At 48.5% G+C, this 19,037-nt stretch overlaps 1 protein-coding gene and 1 non-coding gene across 6 annotated transcripts in view; both read left to right on the top strand.

Annotated features, from left to right (window-relative positions):
* Positions 1–19,037, top strand: part of LARGE1 (LARGE xylosyl- and glucuronyltransferase 1) — a 491,672-nt gene that overhangs the window by 433,714 nt on the left and 38,921 nt on the right. For all 5 annotated transcript variants that reach the window (XM_032492096.1, XM_032492097.1, XM_032492099.1 and 2 more), the window contains exon 10: positions 10,481–10,636. In XM_032492096.1, coding sequence (XP_032347987.1) covers positions 10,481–10,636 — 156 coding nt within the window. The remainder of the gene's footprint in view (positions 1–10,480; positions 10,637–19,037) is intronic.
* LOC116667837 lies at positions 1,328–1,452 on the top strand. Its single transcript, XR_004324895.1, has one exon. It is a non-coding gene; the product is annotated as a U6atac minor spliceosomal RNA (small nuclear RNA).

Genomic DNA, 19,037 nt, shown 5'->3' with positions numbered 1-19,037 from the left:
TTGCTGGCCACATGAGCTTGTGTTACTAACGTTCTCCGTCTGTCATCCCTTTGTAGAACTCTTTTTTTGCTGTTGTTTTTAATATACACTTGTACTTGGAAGAATTTTACACTTGCAGAAAAATTGTAAAAGTAGTGCACAGAGTCGCACATCCCCCTCATCCAGTTTCCCCTGATGTTAACATCTTGTGTAACGATGGCGAATTTCCCAGAACTGACAAACCAGCATCGGTGGGTCGCTGTTCCTCAGCACTGGGCTCTAGCCGCATTTCCCCAGCTTTTCCTGCGTCCTTGGTCTCCTCTGGTCTCTGACAGTTTCGGTCTTTCTTTGTTTTCCATGACTGACCTTGATAGTTCCGAGTTGTGCACTGGTCAGGCAGCTTATAAAACATCCCTCAAATGTGGTTGGTCCAATATATTTTCTCATGGCTAGACTGAGGTTTTGGGTTTGCGGGAAGAATATCTCAGTAGTGAAGTGCCTTCCCCATCACACCCCACTGGCAAGGACCTGGCCTCACACACGGTACCACTAAGGATGCTGACCAACCATCTTTCCTTCGCTAAGGGGGTGTTTTCCAGGCTTCTTTCTCCACTGTGAAGTTACTGTGTTTCCCTTCCTACTTCCTTTTCTGGAAGTGAGGCACTATATCCACCCCACACTTGAAATGAGGAGGTTAAGCTTCACTTCCTGGGGAGGGGGTAGAAGTGACACATATTGTTGGGGTTCTTCTCTGTCTCTTTCCCCTATTTATATTTATTTCTTAAATCATTTATTCATAGCCCCGTGGACTCATGTGTATTTATTTTGCACTTTGGGTGCAATGTGTGACATTTATTTTAGTTATATATTATTATTATTAAGTCATATTAGTAAATGCACTACAGTAGATACAAACATAGCCAGGCACCTTTATGCCCCAGTCCATGTCAGCATGTGAGGGCTCTGTATCCTGCCCTCTGCATTGGCACAGTTAGATCTGGGTGCTCAGATCCCTCACTCTCTCCTTCTCTCTCTGTCTCTCTTTCTTGCTGCCTCTGCTGTTCTCTGTCACAGCGGGGTGACTTCAGGCAGCCCCCCAGCCAGTAGGGAGAGCTTCGTCATCCAGCAGGTACATATATGCACACTTGCACTCTTGCTGCGAGCCGGGCACTGTTCCAAGTACTGGTTGAATGTAGGGAAGCAGCCGGTGCAGGCCCCGCTCTCCTGAGCTTACATTCTAGTCCAGGATACAGATACCAAACAAGGAAACAAGTGATCAAATCGGTCATTTCAGGCAATAAAACGTGCTGTGAAGAAAGCTAGGCCAGGTCATGTAAAAGTGACTAGGGTGCTGTGTGAAAGGAGAGAAGGTTAGCACTCCCCTTGACAAAGATGGAAGAGGCCCTTGGGCCTGACAACATGCCTACGGTTAAGGCTTTGCACCTACCTCGTGGCATCTAACCATTGTTTTTAAGTTCAGGAGTTCGAGATTTGTAGATATATATATATCTATATATAAAATAGATAAACAACAAGATCCTACTGTAGAGCACAGGGAACTGTATTCAATACCTTGTAATGGCCTATAAAGAAAACGAATATGAAAAGGAACATATATATGTGTAACTGAACCACTGTGCTGTACACCACAAATTAACACTGCCTTGTAAACTGACTATACTTCAATTAAAAAAAAAGAGTAGGACACATGATCTCACACTGAAGAGAAAGACTCTCTTGCCTGCAGCGACTCTGGAAAACAACTCTGTGGACCCTTCATGGGACGCGTGCCCACAATGGTCAGGAATGACTCACTGGTCAGCCTGAGTCCTGTGCCCGAGCTCTGGCAGGTTAGGCCTGACTGATAGCCCTGTTAGAATTGCGGGAGGAAGGCAGGGTCTGGTTCTGTGAAGGAGAGGTGCACGGTGCACAGAAAAGCGACATTAGGCCCCTACAGAAGGTGCCTGCTGGGATCCTGGAAGCCAGCTGCCTTTGCAGGAGTTTCCAAGCAGGCAGTCATAGGGTGCCCACCCCCCCAGGGATGTTATTGACATCTCGCCAAACTGGCTTATCAAGCAGCCTTGGTGGAATCCCTCAGCTAAGAAATCCATGCTGATCTCTCGAGATGGAACCCACTTCCCTCTGTCCTCCGTGTCCAGAGATCAGTGGAGACACTCCCAGGAGGACCCTGTGGGGATTCTGTGAAAGTGACTAGAGTCTTGGTAATTCATGCCATAGAGGAAGCACGCAGGGCTTGCTACCGCCCATAGGTCAGATGACCATCAGGCAGCTTCATGGATGGTCCTTGTGCTGAATGCATCACTTTCCCACTTCCTTCTCTCAGAGGTCCATCAGGAAGTCTTCAGACGTACCAGAATCCAGTTCAAATTGATTGCTACCCCCATCTTACAGAAAAACAAAAAAACCCCAAAACATTGAACATGGGAAAGTAGAGCTGAGTCTTCTCAGATGCATGACCCTCCCAGCCCTGAGTGTTATTGGAGATTCCATTTTCCTGGTGTCAATTTTTTCCTCTCCTCAACCTCTACCACCTCAGGCAGAGAAAAATGAGAAATGTTACAGATGACGGAGCAAAAAATGACAGGCTATAGGACAGGGCTTCCGATGCATGCACTGGCCTAAGTCTCTTTATTTTCCAGATGAGGGAACTAAATCATCACTGACTTGCATTTGTTTTCTTCCTCTTTCCTAGGTAATGATGCATTTTTGTCTGGGAATTTTTTTTTTTTCCCGTTGAACTTGTAAAAACCAAGGAGCAACAGGAACCCTTGTAAAAGGAGGCAAAGGGTCCCAGGGCATTTGTGGCTTGAAGTCTTGAGCATCAGGGACACTGTTTTTATTTAATAGCCGCTCCCTGGTAATTGTCAGGGGTGGGAAAGGAGAAGGGAGTGATGTAGAATGGAATCTTTAGCAGTTGATGAAGAAGGGAAAAAGTGGAGTGGATTCCGCTGGCAGTCGGCAAACACTGACCACGCCTGTCACTGTGAATGCAAGCGGGACAGACACAGGTCTTGCATTCAGGGAACCAACAGTCTAGGTTTTAAATACAGACTGAGAGACAGTGTCATTTTGGAGGAGAGCCCATGGGAACGGACTGTGTATTTTCCAGAGACCCACGCATGCTGAACGCCAGTCTGCTCCATGCTGAAAGCCTTTACGTCTCTCGTCTCGTTGAGCCTCTGAGGCAGGTGTTATCAGCGTTTCCTTTTAACAGATGGAAAATAGAGGTTCAAATACATTAGGCTGTTTGGGTGACCGAGTTGGGAAGAAGCGAGGGGGAGATTTGCCTCACTCCCCTGCCTGTTAGCGCTCTCCAGTCTCTGCCTAGTGTCTTAACCCTCCATACCGCTTACCTTCCTGAACAGTGCCCCTCCAGGCCTCTCCTTGAGGTCCAGCCAGGAGGTGCCTGCCCCTGGCGTGGTGTCCCCTCTAGGCAGTGCTGTCGGTATCCATCCTCCCCTTCTGCCCTGGGCTGCCACACCTGCAGTCCCTCATTTAAATTCTTTTTTCTTCCTCTTTCCTTCTCTGTTTTCATCCAGACTTCCTAGTCGGTAAGGTCTCATGAAGTCTAAAGCCAGAATTTTTTGCAGTTTAATGAGCACATGTGAAATGCCATCATGCCCATCAACACATTAGTCCTGGTCTTGACCACAAATGGCAAGGCAGTTGCTGTCATGTCCCTTTTATAGGTGAAGGACCATCTCTGTGATGCTAGGCAGCAAAGTGCCGGCCACCGAGCAGATAAGAGCAGGAGCTGGGATGTAGGCGTGTCTGTCATCCCTTTCTACTGTGCATCGTAATCCTGAGGGTGACAAGGAAAGGGACCTGTGAGTCTATTGTCCTTCTCCTTGAAATATGAAACAAAGGAAGAGCAGAGGAAGCTCAAACTCCTTCAAGAGAAAATGACAAACTGGCCCTTACAGAAAGAAAGGGGGAATGTGTTTCTCCATCCTAGAGCCCACATTAATAGGGCTTTTATAACTGATTTGCTGTAGACAGACAGGATGTAAGGATTATTAAGAATGTCATCATCATGATTTCCATTCTTGAACCAAAGGGCAGCTATTGAATACTAACTACTTGCCAGGCGTACTGCACTCAGGAAGAATTATAAGTCCGGGTCCCCGCCAGCCCAGAAAGTCACATCCCAATGCTGCCAGATACAGGCATGTAAATAAATAATTACAAGAGCATGCAATGAGTTCTGTAATAGAGTTAAGTGCAAGAGTGTTTAGAGCTCTGAGAATGGGCCCAGCAATTGCCTCAGCTGTTATATGAGGAATGCTTACAATGAGAATCAGAAAACCCAATTTGGAGTGGTTTGCAATAAAATAGGGGCTTTGAATTTCTTAGCTAAGAGTTCTAGAGTAAGTGGCTATAGAATTGATTTATAGATCAGTAATATATTGACCTCTCCCTCATAGTCACAGGATGGCTGTCATGGTTCCAGTCATTACATCTTTGTTCACAACAGAAAAATAAGTAGGGTGGAGGAAGAGAGTGCCTTATCTGAACCTCATGACTAAGAAATCAAATATATACTTCACCATGTGTCTTTTTGAGCAACCCTGGGTCACATGGCCACCCCTAGCTTCAAGGGAGTCTGGGAAATCAGAGCATAGAAGCATCACGATTGCTGGGATCTTAAATGCATTGTGAACCATTCACAGGGGCTAGAGATTTTGCAACTACAAAGTTAATGCTCTGTTCAGTAATGAAGAATAGGGTGGAAAGACATACTGGGAGGCAACATTCTGGCGTGAGTGATCATATAAAGATTTACAAAAGAAGTACATTTGAGCTCAGCAAGCATTCATGTGGTACAGAAGAAATAAGGATATTCTAGGGGGCAGGGAAGGAGGAAAGGCACAGACAAAAGCACTGAGTCATGGAAGACAGGTTCAAGAAATGCCAGAAAGTTCTTTTAGCTTGAAGTTAGAATTGGAATTGTAGGTGGGAGCCAGTTTGCAAGAGGCTTCGCTGCCAGTCTAAGAAGGATAGTTTATTCTATGAGCCAAGAAAGTCAGTGGAGGTCTTGAGACACACACTCATTTCCCAAATATCTCTTATCTCAGGCATTTGGAACACATAAACTCCATTTTCTTATTCACCTGACACCTGCACACAGGTTCTGATTTCTTAGCACTTTTGCAGTATGAATTATTTTTATGAATCCACTGGGTTCCAAGTACTTTAGAAGCCAAAGTTTTGGCTCAACTCTTCCCATAGCCTTGTCCTTGTACCAAGGTCTTGTTTCTGTCTTTGAAATGCTTTTTCCTTCACCCTTGATGGGTGACAGAGTTTCTTTTTTCTCCTTTAATCACATTGGCTTCTGCTGTCTTCCCAGATGATGCTTAAGTTTCCTGGACAGTAGTCAATTTCCATCAATTTCTCAGGCTCATTGCAGGCTGACTCCAGGTCTGCACATATACTCAGTCTTTACGGATATTTCAGATCCAATCAGATCACACCCCTGGGGGCCCTGATGCCTGGCAGCTTCTGCAGCCCACCTGCCATGCAACCTGGATGCCTCCCTCTGTGCTTCTTTCCAAGCTGGAGGTTCAGCCCGTGTATCTGAGAAGTCCTAAGACACCTGGCAGCCTTCCTGTCCCAGGGGTGGGTGCGGCCCCTGTATTGGGGAGGAGAGAGTAGGTTTCATTCCTGTTCTGTGATCTTCTGAAAATCTCATGTTCATTGCTATAAACAGAGCCATTTGATGATTACAGACCTGGGAAAAACAAGAGAAATTCCTAATGCCTCTCCCTCTTTGGGTTCGAATCCTGACTCTCCCACTTTCTAGCTGTATAGCTTGGGGCAATTTGCTGAACTTTCTTTAGCTGGAAGACGGGATAATGAAGACATCACTGGTAGTATTGAGTAAAGAATTAATGAGCTTGACAGATGAAGTGCTCGGAGCAGTGCTTGGCACTGAGCAAACATCCAATATATGTTCCCTGCTAATATTAATAATAATTATTATTATGATTCCTGTGCTAATGTGTCCCAGCCAGTGGAATAAGTTATGACCAGTTTTCATCACCAGCCTCATAGACTCACATGTACTTCCCAGCTCCTTGAGAAAATGTATTTCAGGCACCTTCCCATCTTCACTCCATCTCGATGTGAAAGCTTGTCAGTATATGTCACCTGCACCACCAGCTTGCTGCCCCCAAGCCAGCGATGATGGGTGACTCTGTCCCTCGAGGGACCAGGAAATGACATTTCTCAGCAGTCAGACATGCACTGATCAAATTATCAGCCATCTTAATGCTGAGTCTGTTTCTCAGAGGCAGGCTTGTGGTGTAGTGGGAGCGGCAGTGCCCCGGGAGACAGAGCCGGGCACGACGTCCCCCTGTGCTGTGCCTCGAAGCACTCTGCTTTCTCCCTCTGGGCCTTGGTTTGTCTACACCTGCAGTAGCCCAGCCCAGAGACAATCACCAACAACTTCTCTTGACCATCACTTTAAAAGCACACGTTATACTTATAATTGAAATCGGATGGTTTTTCAGCATCTGCCTCTTCCCCTCAGTCGTCAGTTCCAGAAAGAGGGTCTTGCTCTCCTGTGTTCATCTTGGCAGTCACAGCCCCTGCCAGTGCCTGGCACATCGTGACCGGTGCTCATTCTACTATTTGTTGCATGAACGAATGATGTGGTAGAAAGAAAAAGATTTGGGAGCACAAGAGGCCTGATTTTGTATTCAGATTGGCTGCTTGCTCACTGAATGACCCTGATTATATCGTCTGTAAAACGGAGGTGAAAATAGAAACAACCCTAGCAGGTTATTTTGAGGATTGAATACGAAAACACACACACAGACACATACGACAACAATCCTTGCCTATGTCTAGCATATAATGGATATTAGATAAACAATAGTTTTTACTGACTTCTCTAGAGCCTAGCACAGGGGGATGGAGTGTTCTACGTCATGATGATTAAAAACGAGATGGAAAAGGTAAATCTGAATATACATTAATAGACTTTGAGTGGGCATATCTGTCACAGGACAGCCAGGTTTATAGGGTTTTCCAAAAGCCCCCCTGGTCTGCCAGTGACCCCGCCACCCTCTCCCCCTACCTTCCTTTAACCTTTGCTGCTTTTTGTAAAACCCCAGCATTTTCCTGTAGGCGAGACGCAAGCCCAGATCCCTAGGCAGACATAGCCTGTTGAGGCGCAGTGGAATCAGAGATGCCTGGAGCGGGCGGGGAGCACCAGGAGAGCTGCGTCGTCCTCCCAGCTTTAGCCTGGCCCACACTCACCATGTGATCCTGGGCAAGCCGCCTCTCTCTCCCCTGCAGACCTCCCTCTTCCTGTCTGTGAAGTGCTCAGCCGTTGACACGGAACACCAGAGTGGTTAGGAACCTGAGCTTTCGGGTTCAGAGCTGGCTTTGGGTCTCCGCTCTGCAACTTCCCAGCTGTGACATATATGGGCGTGCCAAGTACCATCTTTGTAAAATGGACAGTGAAATTCAAATGGGCTCATTTGGAGCATTTAATGACACAGTGTCTCCAGAGTGCCTGGCAGATTTGTGTGCAATTTGTTTGTCTGGGGACCCATGGGCTCACTCTGACTTCCCCTTAGTTTAAGCTTCTCCCTGTCAAAGAAGTCCAGGTTCCCTGAGTCAGGAGCACATCCATCAGCCTGCCTGCTGCCTCAGCACTTGGCAAGCACCGAATCTTTCCCAGCAAAGATGTGATCCCCACGGGGTGTGAGTGACACCAGCTCACATGCAATTATTTTAATGCGTGGCCCAGCACCTTCTCCTGCCTGGCTCGGGTGTATTCGCAGGGAGTCCTCTCTCCCCTTCCCTCTTGCACCCTTCCAAGGGCTCAGGAAGAGAATCACACCCTTGTACGGTCATCCTTCCCTGAAATGCAAATGCTGCGAAGTGGCCTTGGTCCAAGGAGGATCCGACGGCCCTCTCTGCCCTCTCTTGAGTGCTCGACGCCTGCTCCCTTCCCCACTGTGGCAGTGGACCTCCTGCAGGCAGGAGCGAAAGGAGGCAGAGCACACGTGGTACAGGCTGATGGGGGGAAGCCTGGAAAACCCCATCCTTGAGGGGGAAGAGCGCCCACAGAGATGGGATCCCCCTGACCTGCAGGCCATGCGCCAAGCATTTGTTTTACCCTCTCTTAACCACTTTGTGAAGGTGAGGGTTATGACCCTACCTTGCACGTGAGGAAATAGGGACTCCAGGAAAAGCAACAGGGTGCCCAGGGATGCACCCAGCGCACGCGGAGCACAGCTGGGATTCAAACCTCGGCTGGTCTGATGTCCCGGGTTCTTGCTCTGCTGTTCCACCGTCGCTAGCATTGGTGGTTCAATGGTAGAATTCTCGCCTGCCACATCGCTGATTACGGGAGAGCTGGGGTGTGGTTTGGACCCGATAGGCTTCCCACTATTCACTCTGCCCTGAGAGAGGGCCTTGGTCTTACAGAGCAGTGCTCACCCAGCTGGCTTCAAGGGCCGTCACTGCCGCACGTCCCTGGGACCCGGAGAGAGGGCAGAGGGACATAGGTCTCAGACCTCTCTCTGGATGGCAGGCCCTGTTCAGGCTCCCACAGACAGAGTGAGGCTGAAGGAGGCACCAGGAGGCTCTGGACGCCCAGTTCCCCTCCTCAGCCTGGACTGTCAGAGAGGCTTTCCCTCCCACCCTGGGAGGAGAGAGTAAGGGCCATAGGGGCCCCAAGGGGGCGAGGGGAGAGCCGAGGGAGCGGGGGGGGGGGGCCGAGGGGGCGGGGGGGGAGAGCCGAGGGGGCGGGGGGACAGCCGTGTTGCCCCTTTTGTAGTGTAACTAAGCATGAGACAGAAGTCTTCAGAACCTGGTTTCTCCTGTTCTCTGCAGAGCAGAGAAGAGAAGGCTTTTGAATCAGATTTATTCTGATCTATGTTTGAATCCGACCTCCAGCATTTACCAGCTTTGTGGCCCTGGGCAAGTTCCTTCTCCATAGTTTCTTCATCTTTAAAATTGCATTCCCCATTGGGGTCATCGTGAGGGTTAAAAGAAGACAGTGGGCATAAAACAGTGTGGAACAAGAGGCAGTCCACTCAGAGATGACTCCCCAGCCAAGGGGGTGAGCACCGCCCCCTGGACATGACCGCTGACTCAGAACTGGGGTCCTGGGCCCCACTTTGGGCTCTCCCTCCCCACGACTCCCATCCTCACTGTTACAATCAGAGAAATCTTCCTAAAACCCAGAGTTACTCATTCCCCCCTCCTTAAAAATCCCCAGTGATGCAATCTGAGTTCAGAACATGGTCCCGGGGCCAGGATCTCCCCAGCTACGTCTCCCACCCACCCCGGCCAGGCCCGGTCTCCCCAGGAAGCCCCTGCTGGTCCTTCAAGCCCCAGCACAGGCATCACCTTCTGAGCATCCTAGAACCGCCACTTCTCCTTGACCCTCCCTCCACGATTGCCTTCTGTCGCCTGTTTAGGGACGTGTCTCCCCAGCAGACCGTGAGCCTGCCAAGGGCAGACACTGCCAACAGGGGCCCCTGGCCATCTCCTAGCTCGGTAGACTGCAGGCACTTAATAGTGGGAGGCAGCATGTATGGAGTGCTCATCCTATGCCAGGCACTACTTACATGTTTTACGTGTATTGATGAGTTGATTTTTTGCAGCGCTCTGTGAGACAGTGCATCCGTCAGTCAGACTGGTGGCAGAAACCATACCAATTATTTGAACAGAGAATTTAATCTTTGAAAATGGTAACTAGACATGAAGTGTTCACTTGGTAACTGTAACAGCAAAAATAGAAAATTTGCAAGGAGCAGTTCCCACCCCTGGAGCTGAAGGAACAGAGGGAGGAGGTGGGGATTATGATTATTACAGCGTGGGGCTGGAACCCGCACTCCATCTGAGGCAGGATCAGCAGGCAGCTCCAGGGGCAGCAGCACTGGCCGGGGGGACAGAAGACCATGATGCAGGTTCTCAGTTTTGGGAAAACTGCAGAATGGGTTTCGCTGCCAGCGGGAAGAAAGGAGATAGGGAGATGCTCACGGGAACAGGAAGCAACAGGCAGGAGTGCGATCCTTTTTCCTCCTCCAGACTCTGTCTCCCTCTCGTGGCCCCGTTGGCAGCATCTAACAAGGAGTGACTAGCAAAGCAGAAGCAGAGTTTGTAGAATCCTGGCTTCAGCGTCACCAAGCAGGTTTGGGGCTGAGAGATCAAAGCTTAAGCACTGGCCTAGGTGGGAGCTGTTACCATTCCCATTTCACAGATGGGAAAACCAAGGCACAGAGACATTAAGTAATTTGCCCCAAAGTAAATCACTGTCTAGAGCAGAGCCAGGATTTGACCCCAGGCAGTCTGGCCTTAGCGTCCCTGGCTCTAAACCCCTCTAGCCTAAATGTTGAATAAGTGAGTGAGTGAATGAATGAATGAGCAACCCCCAAAGAGCACTGAGACCAGTGCCCAGCTGTGGCTTCCCACCAGCCCAGGTCCCCCCGGCCTGACCGCCTCCTGATCACCCTGCCAGGTCATTCACTGGAACTCCCCCAAGAAGCTTCGGGTGAAGAACAAGCACGTGGAGTTCTTCCGCAACCTCTACCTGACCTTCCTGGAGTACGACGGGAACCTCCTGCGCCGGGAGCTGTTCGGCTGCCCCAGCGAGGCTGACGTCAACAGTGAAAACGTAAGTGGCCCTGGGGCTCGGCCACGCAGGGGCGGCCTGTCTGCTGGTCTGCTGGGGACCCCCCGTACTCCAGGCTACACCCCAGGCTCCTACCAGATGCCATCCCTGCCCTGGGAGCCCACCGTCTCGTGGGGGGGCCGGGCACACCAGCAGGTCACTTCCGTGCTCATCACTGTGGACGCAGAGGAGGTCTGCTCCGCCCAGACGAGGTGAAGTAAGCAGGGAGTTTCCAAGCAGAGGAGTCAGGATGAGCGAAAACACCAGTGGAAGAGCAGACAGTGTCTCTCCCCAGCCAGGAGTCTCTGAGGTCTTTGGGGACACAGCACCCACATGAGAGACCCGGGGTTCAGGGTCAGTGCATGGGGTGGTACAAAAAGATTTTCACAAGTAACTGGCTCCATTAGGGGTTGGCATGGGTGAAGAACGTGTTAGGTAAGTGGTCACAGGCATAGCTGACATTTACTGTGTTGTCCTGTGTCACCACTGTTTAGAATTTTTTCATGTGTTATATCTTATTTGATGCACAGAGAGGTTAAGCAGGTTGCTCATGGGCACACAGCATGTAAGAGCAAAGTTGAGACTGATTTGAAGTTCTGAGGAGCAGGATGTGGGGAAGGAGGACACTACAGTGAACGATGCAGGGCATGTGGGGTCAGGCTGACCCAGGTTTGCCATTAATCTCTTCCAGTTTCCCCCTGTGTGTCCTGGGTCAAGTTACTCAACCTCTCTGTGCTTCAGTGTCCTCAACTGTCGGATAGAGATAAGAAAAAACTGTAATAGGGGCGTTCTGAGACTTTAGTGAGAAATTGCATGTCAAGCACCTAGCTCAGCATCTGCCATATGTTACAGGCTTGATAAATATTTCCTCCCTGCCCTTTTCTTGACCCTCAGTATTAGATACAGAAGGTAGTTGGTTCATTCAGTCAGTCAACAAACATTTACTGAAGGCTGCCTCATTCTGAGCACTGAGGATTCATAGGTGAAAAAGGACAATGGTCCCTGCTCTCATGGTGTGGATATTCCAGTGAGGGAGACACAATTAATAACTAGACGAACTATAGGAAAAATTATCAGCAGGTGGCAATTGCTATATAGTGACATATTAGTGAGCAGCTGGTTTCAGGGGTCAGGGAGGACTTCTCTGAGGAGGTGACACTTAACCTGAGACCCAGATATAAGAAAGAGACAGCCTTGGAAGAGGAGGAGATCAGGGAAATGCGAATCAAAGCCACAGTGTGGTATCTCCTCTCACACCTGTTAAGACAGCTATTATGAAAAAAAAAAACCAAAGATGCCAGGAGCTGGCGAGGATGTGGACAAATTGGAACCTTGTGTGCTGTTGGTGGAATGTAAAATGGTGTAGCTGCTATGGAAAACAGTACGGAGTTTCCTCAAAAAATTCACAATAGAACTATCGTATGATCCAGCAATCCCGCTTCGGGGTACATGCCCTAAAGAATTGAAATCAGGATCCTGAAGCAATATCCACATTTTCATATTCACTGTAGCAGTATTCTTTTCTTTAAATTTATTTTTGTTAACGTATAGTTGACTGACAGTGTCGTGTTAGTTTTAGGTGTACAGCAGAGTGGTTCAGTTTTACACAGACATGTGTATCCATTCTTTTTCAAATTCTTTTCCATCATAGGTTATCACAAGATACTCTATATAGTTCCCTGTGCTCTACAGTAGGTCCTTGTTGTTTATCTATTTTATATATAATACTGTGTATATGTTAATCTCAAACTCCTAATTTATCCCCACCCTTTTCCCCTTTGGTAACCATAGTTTGTTTTCTGTCTGTGAGTCCATTTCCAGTTTGCAAGTAAGTTCATTTGTAACTTTTTTTTTAGATTCCACATATAAGCGATACCATTTGATATTTGTCTTTCTCTGTCTGACTTACTTTACTTGATATGATCATCCCTAGGTCCATCCATGGTACAGCAGTATACTTAATAGCCAAGCTATGGAAATAACCTCAGTATCCATTGACAGGTGAATGGATAAAGGAAATGTATATACATATATATACACACACATACAATGAATTATCATTCACTCTTAAGAAAGAAAGAAATCTTACCATTTGTGATAACATGGATAGGCCTGGGAGACATGGCGCTAAGTGAAGTAAGTCAGTCACAGAAGGAGAAGTACTGTGTGATTCTTCATATATGAGGCATTGGAAATAGTCCAACAGATAGATGTAGGCAACAGAGTGGGGGCTACCAGGGGAAATGGGGAGTTGTGGTCAGTGGGTCCAAAGTTACAGGATACAAGATGAGTAAGTTCCAGAGATCTCTTCTACAACATAGCACTTATAGTTAATAGGATATTGTGCACTTAAAAAATTTTAAGAGGGTAGATCTCATGTTAAGTGGTCTTACCAGAAAAAAAAAAGAAAGAAACTTTTGGAGGTGATGGATATGTTTATCACCGTGAATGTGGTGATAGTAACATGAGTATACACATATGTCCAAATTCCCAAAGTAGTTTTCAGTGTGTGTAATATTTTATCAGTAAAGCGGGGGGCGGGGGAAGAGCAAAGGAAGTACATTTCAGGTGGAGAAAGTCACTGGTGCAAAGGTCCTGAGGCAGGGCAGGTTGGAAGTGAAGAACTGAAGGGTGGCCTGTGTGCCCAGGGGTTGGTGGGGAGGGAGGAGCATGGGAGATGCTGAGCAGCAGGTAGGCAGGAGGCAGACTGGGCAGAGCCTGGAAGTGGATCAGAGAGTCAGAATTTTGTTTTATGACTGTTCTTATCTCAGGTGTCAGGGAAATTCTCTTAGGCTCCAGTGGCAGGGGAGGGCGTGTGTGGAAGCTGTGCAGGCACACACCCACCTGGCCCTTTATCAGGATGACTGGTCACACAGCCACCCCTGCTGTCTGTCATTTGGCCCCCGGGTCCCAGTGGAGTCTTCTCTGGCTCCGACCCTTCTCCGCATCACCCTCCATGCCTTCCTTGGGACCTGCCCTTCTTTACCACTGACAGTAGAGGCAAGAAAACCATTAAGCACTTGACCTCTGTCTCCGATTCCGGGAAGCACTTAGAGGTCTCGACAGACACTGTGTCCTTCTGGGTTTCCCATCAGTTCTCTTTACTCAGATCAGTCTTTGTCATCATCATCATCATCAATATTGGAGTGCACATTCAGCACGTTTTTCCCAAACATTAAATATAAACTCTTTTCCTGCTCCCCCCACCCCACCCACAGAAGAGGCTCAAATAAAAAGCCTTGCAGGGTGATGCTGTCAGTTACTGTCCTTATGGGTGAGTTCCTGGGGTGCACTGCTCAGGACCTTAGGAAGCGGACTCTCCCCTTTTTGTTTTAATCTTTTTTTTTATTGAAGTTTAGTCAGTCTACAGTGTTATGTCAATTTCTGGTGAACAGCATAGTGTTTCAGTCATCCATATACCTACATATGTTCTTTTTCATTATAGGTTACTACAAGATACTGAATATAGTTCCCTGTGCTCTACAGTAGGACCTTCTTGCTTATCTATGTTATATATGGTAGGTAATATCTCCAAGTCTGGAACTGGAGATTGTCATTCTAGGTGAAGTAAGCCAGAAAGAGAAAGAAAAATACCACATAATATCACTTATATGTGGAATCACACACACACACACACCAAAAGACACAAATGAACATTTTTAACAAAACAGAAACAGACTCACAGACATAGAGGACAAACTTATGGTTACAGGGGGTTGGGGAGATCCCTTGAGAAATGACTCATCCACTTCCCTGGTGGGTCATCAGAGGGGAGAAGTCTTCCGGGGTCCTTCTCGGAATCTGTGGCTGCATTTACGTGCTCAGGAGGCAGGCATGAAAGCCAGTCATCTGCCGGGCGCTGTGCAGGATGCTGTGGTTGGAATTAGAGGCTGGCCCAGGCCCTGCAGAAGAGGCTTGCCGCAAACCGGTGTCAGAGATGGTGGGAGGGCATGTCTGGGTACCGCAGGCCCGTGAAGGAGAGCAGCCTTCTCGGAGGCTCACCGCAGCCGTCCTCCCAAACACCCTCCCCTTGACACTCAGCCCCCACCCCCACCTTCCTGTGCCACTGTGTACATCCCAGGCTCCCCCTACCCACCTTCCCAAGTCCTGGAGCACCCCGGCCCACCCCAGCCTCGGGGCATACTGGACTCAGGCCCTCAGAGAAGTCACGTGAATGCTCTGAGCCCCAGCCTCACCATCTGATAAATAACCGGGGACAGCAATGCCAGTATCATAATGCTTCATGGATAACTTATGTTAAATCACCAAAAATGGGACTCGGTGCCAGGAACACGGCGTTCACAGAGTTGGGTTTTTTCCACAAACCACATTGCCCGACCTGTGTGATCATAATCCGTTGTTCCACAAATGGGTGTTCAGTTTTTAAAAATTTTTTCTGGGAAGGCTTGGCAGAGTCACTTAGAAATCTGTGTCTAAAACGTGGGAGGGGCTGTCACACTTGCTCTGGATCCAACAATGCCAGGTAGGTTTCCCCACAATTAGGAGACTCTGAGTAGGGGGGAGAGGCCATTTGGTTGGCCTTTATGCCAAGAAGAGAGAGGAAGAAAGAAAAGAAAAAAGAAAAGAATGGGAGGCCTAAGATCAGGAAGTCAGGGGATTCAACTCTTCAGTAAGGAGCAGACTCCATTTTTGAGCCTTGCTCCAAATCGAGATGGTTTTGTTTGGGAGAACTCAGGCTCCAACTGTGGTGCAGAATGACAGTCGCTGATGGGGTCTGGCCTCTCCTGCCCCATAGTTTGTCTGGGCATCTCTCTCTAGGACCAGTGAGTTAGTCTATGGAATACGGCAAGCATCCCTATAGGCATTAGTTGCTATAATTTGATTGGAGGAGCACTGGAGGCTAGAATGCCATGCATGAGCATTTCCCTCCCGCTTCCTCAGCATCCCAGCCCCCTCAGGCAAATCCAAGAAGCCCTGGGACCCCACAGAACACAGCTGGATAATCACGGATATCCTCCACCTCCTCATCCATGCGAAAATCCTCCTACAGCCTCCCTAACAGGCTTGCATCTGGCTTCTGCTGGAATCTTCCCAAAGACAGAGAGCTCACCACCTCCAACAGCTTAACTACGCTGTTGGGAAGCTCCAGATGTTAACCGATTCTTCGTGCTGAGGTGCAGTCCTCCCTTCTGGAAAGAATCCATTCATCCGAGTCCTGTCCTTCGGAACAGTGAAAAATAAGGACACCCGCTATGATCCCCACCAGCCCAGCAGATAGGGTAGCATGCTTTCATTCAGTGTGTTGTTCGGAAGCCTGTAACCCTCCCCTGAGCATTGTATTTATAAAGGGCTGCTTTATCATCAAGATAATAAAATTCCCTTGCTCCACCTCAGGGAACTTTCCAGGTAAAGGAAGCTTACCTTTTTAAATGTCAAACCATTCACATGTATGTCATTACAGATGTTTTATATTTTCCCAGATGGATGGGAATCTGGCTAAAGTGCACGCCCTTCCTTAGTAACCAAAGCGCACTAAACTCAATTTGCAATTTTTGATGACTAAAGTTGCACTGAGTCGGCCGAGGGGGCGGGAATTGGCCAGAGGAGGGAAGATGCAGTTTATCGTGGCAGGAAATGGCCTCGGACTCTTTGCCTGCTTATTCTGCAGATTCCTTCCTGACAGCTGTCACTTTCAGTTCATCAGCTCGTGAACAACCCTTTCTGGGCTCATCTCCCTGTTTATTCTTCCCCTGGTGGCCAGAAAAAGAAAAGCCAATGGTATTAAAGCCAGAAAGGCCAATGGTAAAAGAATTATCCACTGTCATGTTAGAAGTTAAATTATGAAACATAGCAAAAGTCCAAAAAGTGAAAACAAAATACTGAACACTAGTGAGTTTTCACACTTATATATAAGTCACTAGACAGTGTCTGAAAACTTAGCACCTCCTCATCCCATGCCCACAGCAGACATCACTAGTTGATGACCCAAGTCATCCGTCTGGGCTCAGCTAATGTCACTAGACAGTGTCTGCAGATTAGCATCTCCTCATCCCGTGCCCGCAGCAGACATCACTAGTTGATGACCCTAGTCATCCATCTGGGCTCAGCCCCAACCCCAGTATCCTCGCCCAGACTGCACTCCAGAGAACCAGTTAACAGTCTCCAAGCGATGACACAGGAGATGCGGAAGTCCGTTGGGCATCCGTATACTAGACATTAGTCACTGTTCTCTCCCACACTGGACAGCTCTCTGTGCTGCTCTAAGACCTTTCTCTGCTTCTTCTAGCCTTTGATGATGAGAGACTTGCTTCCTGCAGGGAAAGAAAAGGGGAGATGCAACTTTAATCTTCACCACAATTGAGGAAAGTAGGCATCACTAGTCACCTTTCAGGGATAAGGAAACCGACGCTCAGAAGAGATGTCACATGCTCAGAGTCAAGCAGCTCCTAAATGGTGGGGCCATGATGGGAAACTACCTAACTTTGAAAGGGCAGACCAGAGCCAGGCTTCTCAAGGGGATGTAGCTCCCTATTTAAAATAAACATAATGGGAACCACAAGTCATTCCGCTGATTCTTCTCATGGCTTCTGTTTATATCCTTGTTCTTCCTCTTTACAAACCCTGCCAGGCAGTTTTTATTGTTATTTTTTAGAGGAGGACGTGGAGGCTCAGAGAATTGAAATCAGAGAGCAAGTTGGTGGCACTCTGGAACTGGTTGTCAAGCTTGACCCATAGCTGAGTAGTCTTTTCTCAGTCACTGAGAACACTCCCTGATCTAAAATTACAGCGCTTGCCCCAACCCCAGCACTGCCGTCCCCCAGAGCCCCTGCCTTTATTCTCCATTGCACTTACCACCAACCAAAGAATGTCCTGTATTCTGGGCTTATTTTGTTGATTCCGTCTCTCCAACCGGAATGTAAGCTCTGGGATGGCAGGGATGTTTCTCTCTTTCATTCACCAGTGTATCTGTATGTCTGTGAAAGACTGCCAGGTCCGTGCTGGGTAAATTTTGTTGCACAAATGAACAATTACAAGTCCTTGTCTTGAAGCATTTGTGGTGTGCTGGAAAGATCCCTGACTTAAAATCAGAAAACCTGGCCCCAGGACGAGATCTTGGACTTTGAGCATAACTCTTGCCTTCCATGAGCCTCAGTTTTCCCACCTGTAAAGTGGTCTGTGAACAAGCCCAGCCCAGGCTGGGAGGAGGGTTGAAGGGGCTGCAGGCCAGAGGAGGTCTCGTTACGAGCGTTGGCCAGAAAGCTCATCCCGAATGCCTTGTTTTCCAAGGACGAAATGAAGGCTTCCAAGCTCCACCCCTCTTGCTACAAGGGTGATGGGCTGCCTGTGGGGTCACGGGTACTAAGCCCACTGGGAAGAAAAGACAACGGCACCACCATGGCTCAATTACAAGTTAAAAATAAGACACATATAAACAGATCCTGCAAAGACTTTACAGCACCGCTCTGTACAGCAATGCCAGGGAGCAGATGGCTCTGTGCAAATAGCTGGATCCCAGAGAAGCCCCGGAGAAAAACCGGAACGCGTTATTGCTCTCACGTGCGAGCCGCATGTCACCAGCTCTTTAATCACGCAGTGGGCAGTGGAGCCCGGGGTGGACAGCGCCCGGAGTCCCACGACAGGCTGCCAAGGCTAGCCTCCAGTGACCCTCCGTGGCGTGTTCGGTATCACAGCCAGAAGCATCCCAGCCTTTGCCCGGATGGCCCGCGGAGGGGATAAAGGAAAGAGACACAGGGTTAGGAACCTCACGAGATATGTCTGAGGCCACGGGCACAATCCACCTGGCACACATCCCTCCCTCGTGCCCCTAGGCTCCAGCTGTAATCTATCCACACGTGGCAGGGGCTCTACCCCCAGTGCATCTTAGAGCGGCCCCCCGCCCTCTTCTCCTTTTGGCTGAACCTTCCTCCTCTCACTGGCTCCTTGTGTGGTACATAAGAAGGCAGCTCTGGAACAAGACTGCATCACGTAAAATGTTAGGAATACTACCTATGGGATTTCAGGCCACTTCCTTAAACTCTCTGAGCCTCAGTTTTGTCATCTGTAAAATGGGAGTCAGGTAGGACTGAGTAAGATAAGACAGGTCAGGAGCTTAGATCAGTGTAGCACATAGCACATCCTTCACTGACTTGAGTTTTGTTTGTGTTACGGATGCACAGTTTTATAATTGCTAACTGGCTTCTTTGTTCCCCGACCCAGACTATATGAACAATTAAAGTGCAGAAACTGGCGTTCATTCCCCATTCCTAGAGCAGGGCTTATTAACTGTGTGTGATGTACTGATACCTGGGAGGGTGGACCCTGTGCCTTTTGCTTTGTTTCCTCAGAGCCTCAGTCAGTGCTGGGCGGACCCTCTCTAAACCTTCACTGAATGGTCCTACGCCCATGCCTCTCCCCTCCTACGAAAGAATGAAAGCGGCCCATT

This window comes from Camelus ferus, chromosome 12 (assembly GCF_009834535.1).
Source record: "Camelus ferus isolate YT-003-E chromosome 12, BCGSAC_Cfer_1.0, whole genome shotgun sequence".
Classification (NCBI taxonomy): Eukaryota; Metazoa; Chordata; class Mammalia; order Artiodactyla; family Camelidae; genus Camelus; species Camelus ferus.
Note: the sequence above shows the minus strand (reverse complement) of the source record. Positions and strands in the feature narration are given on the sequence as shown.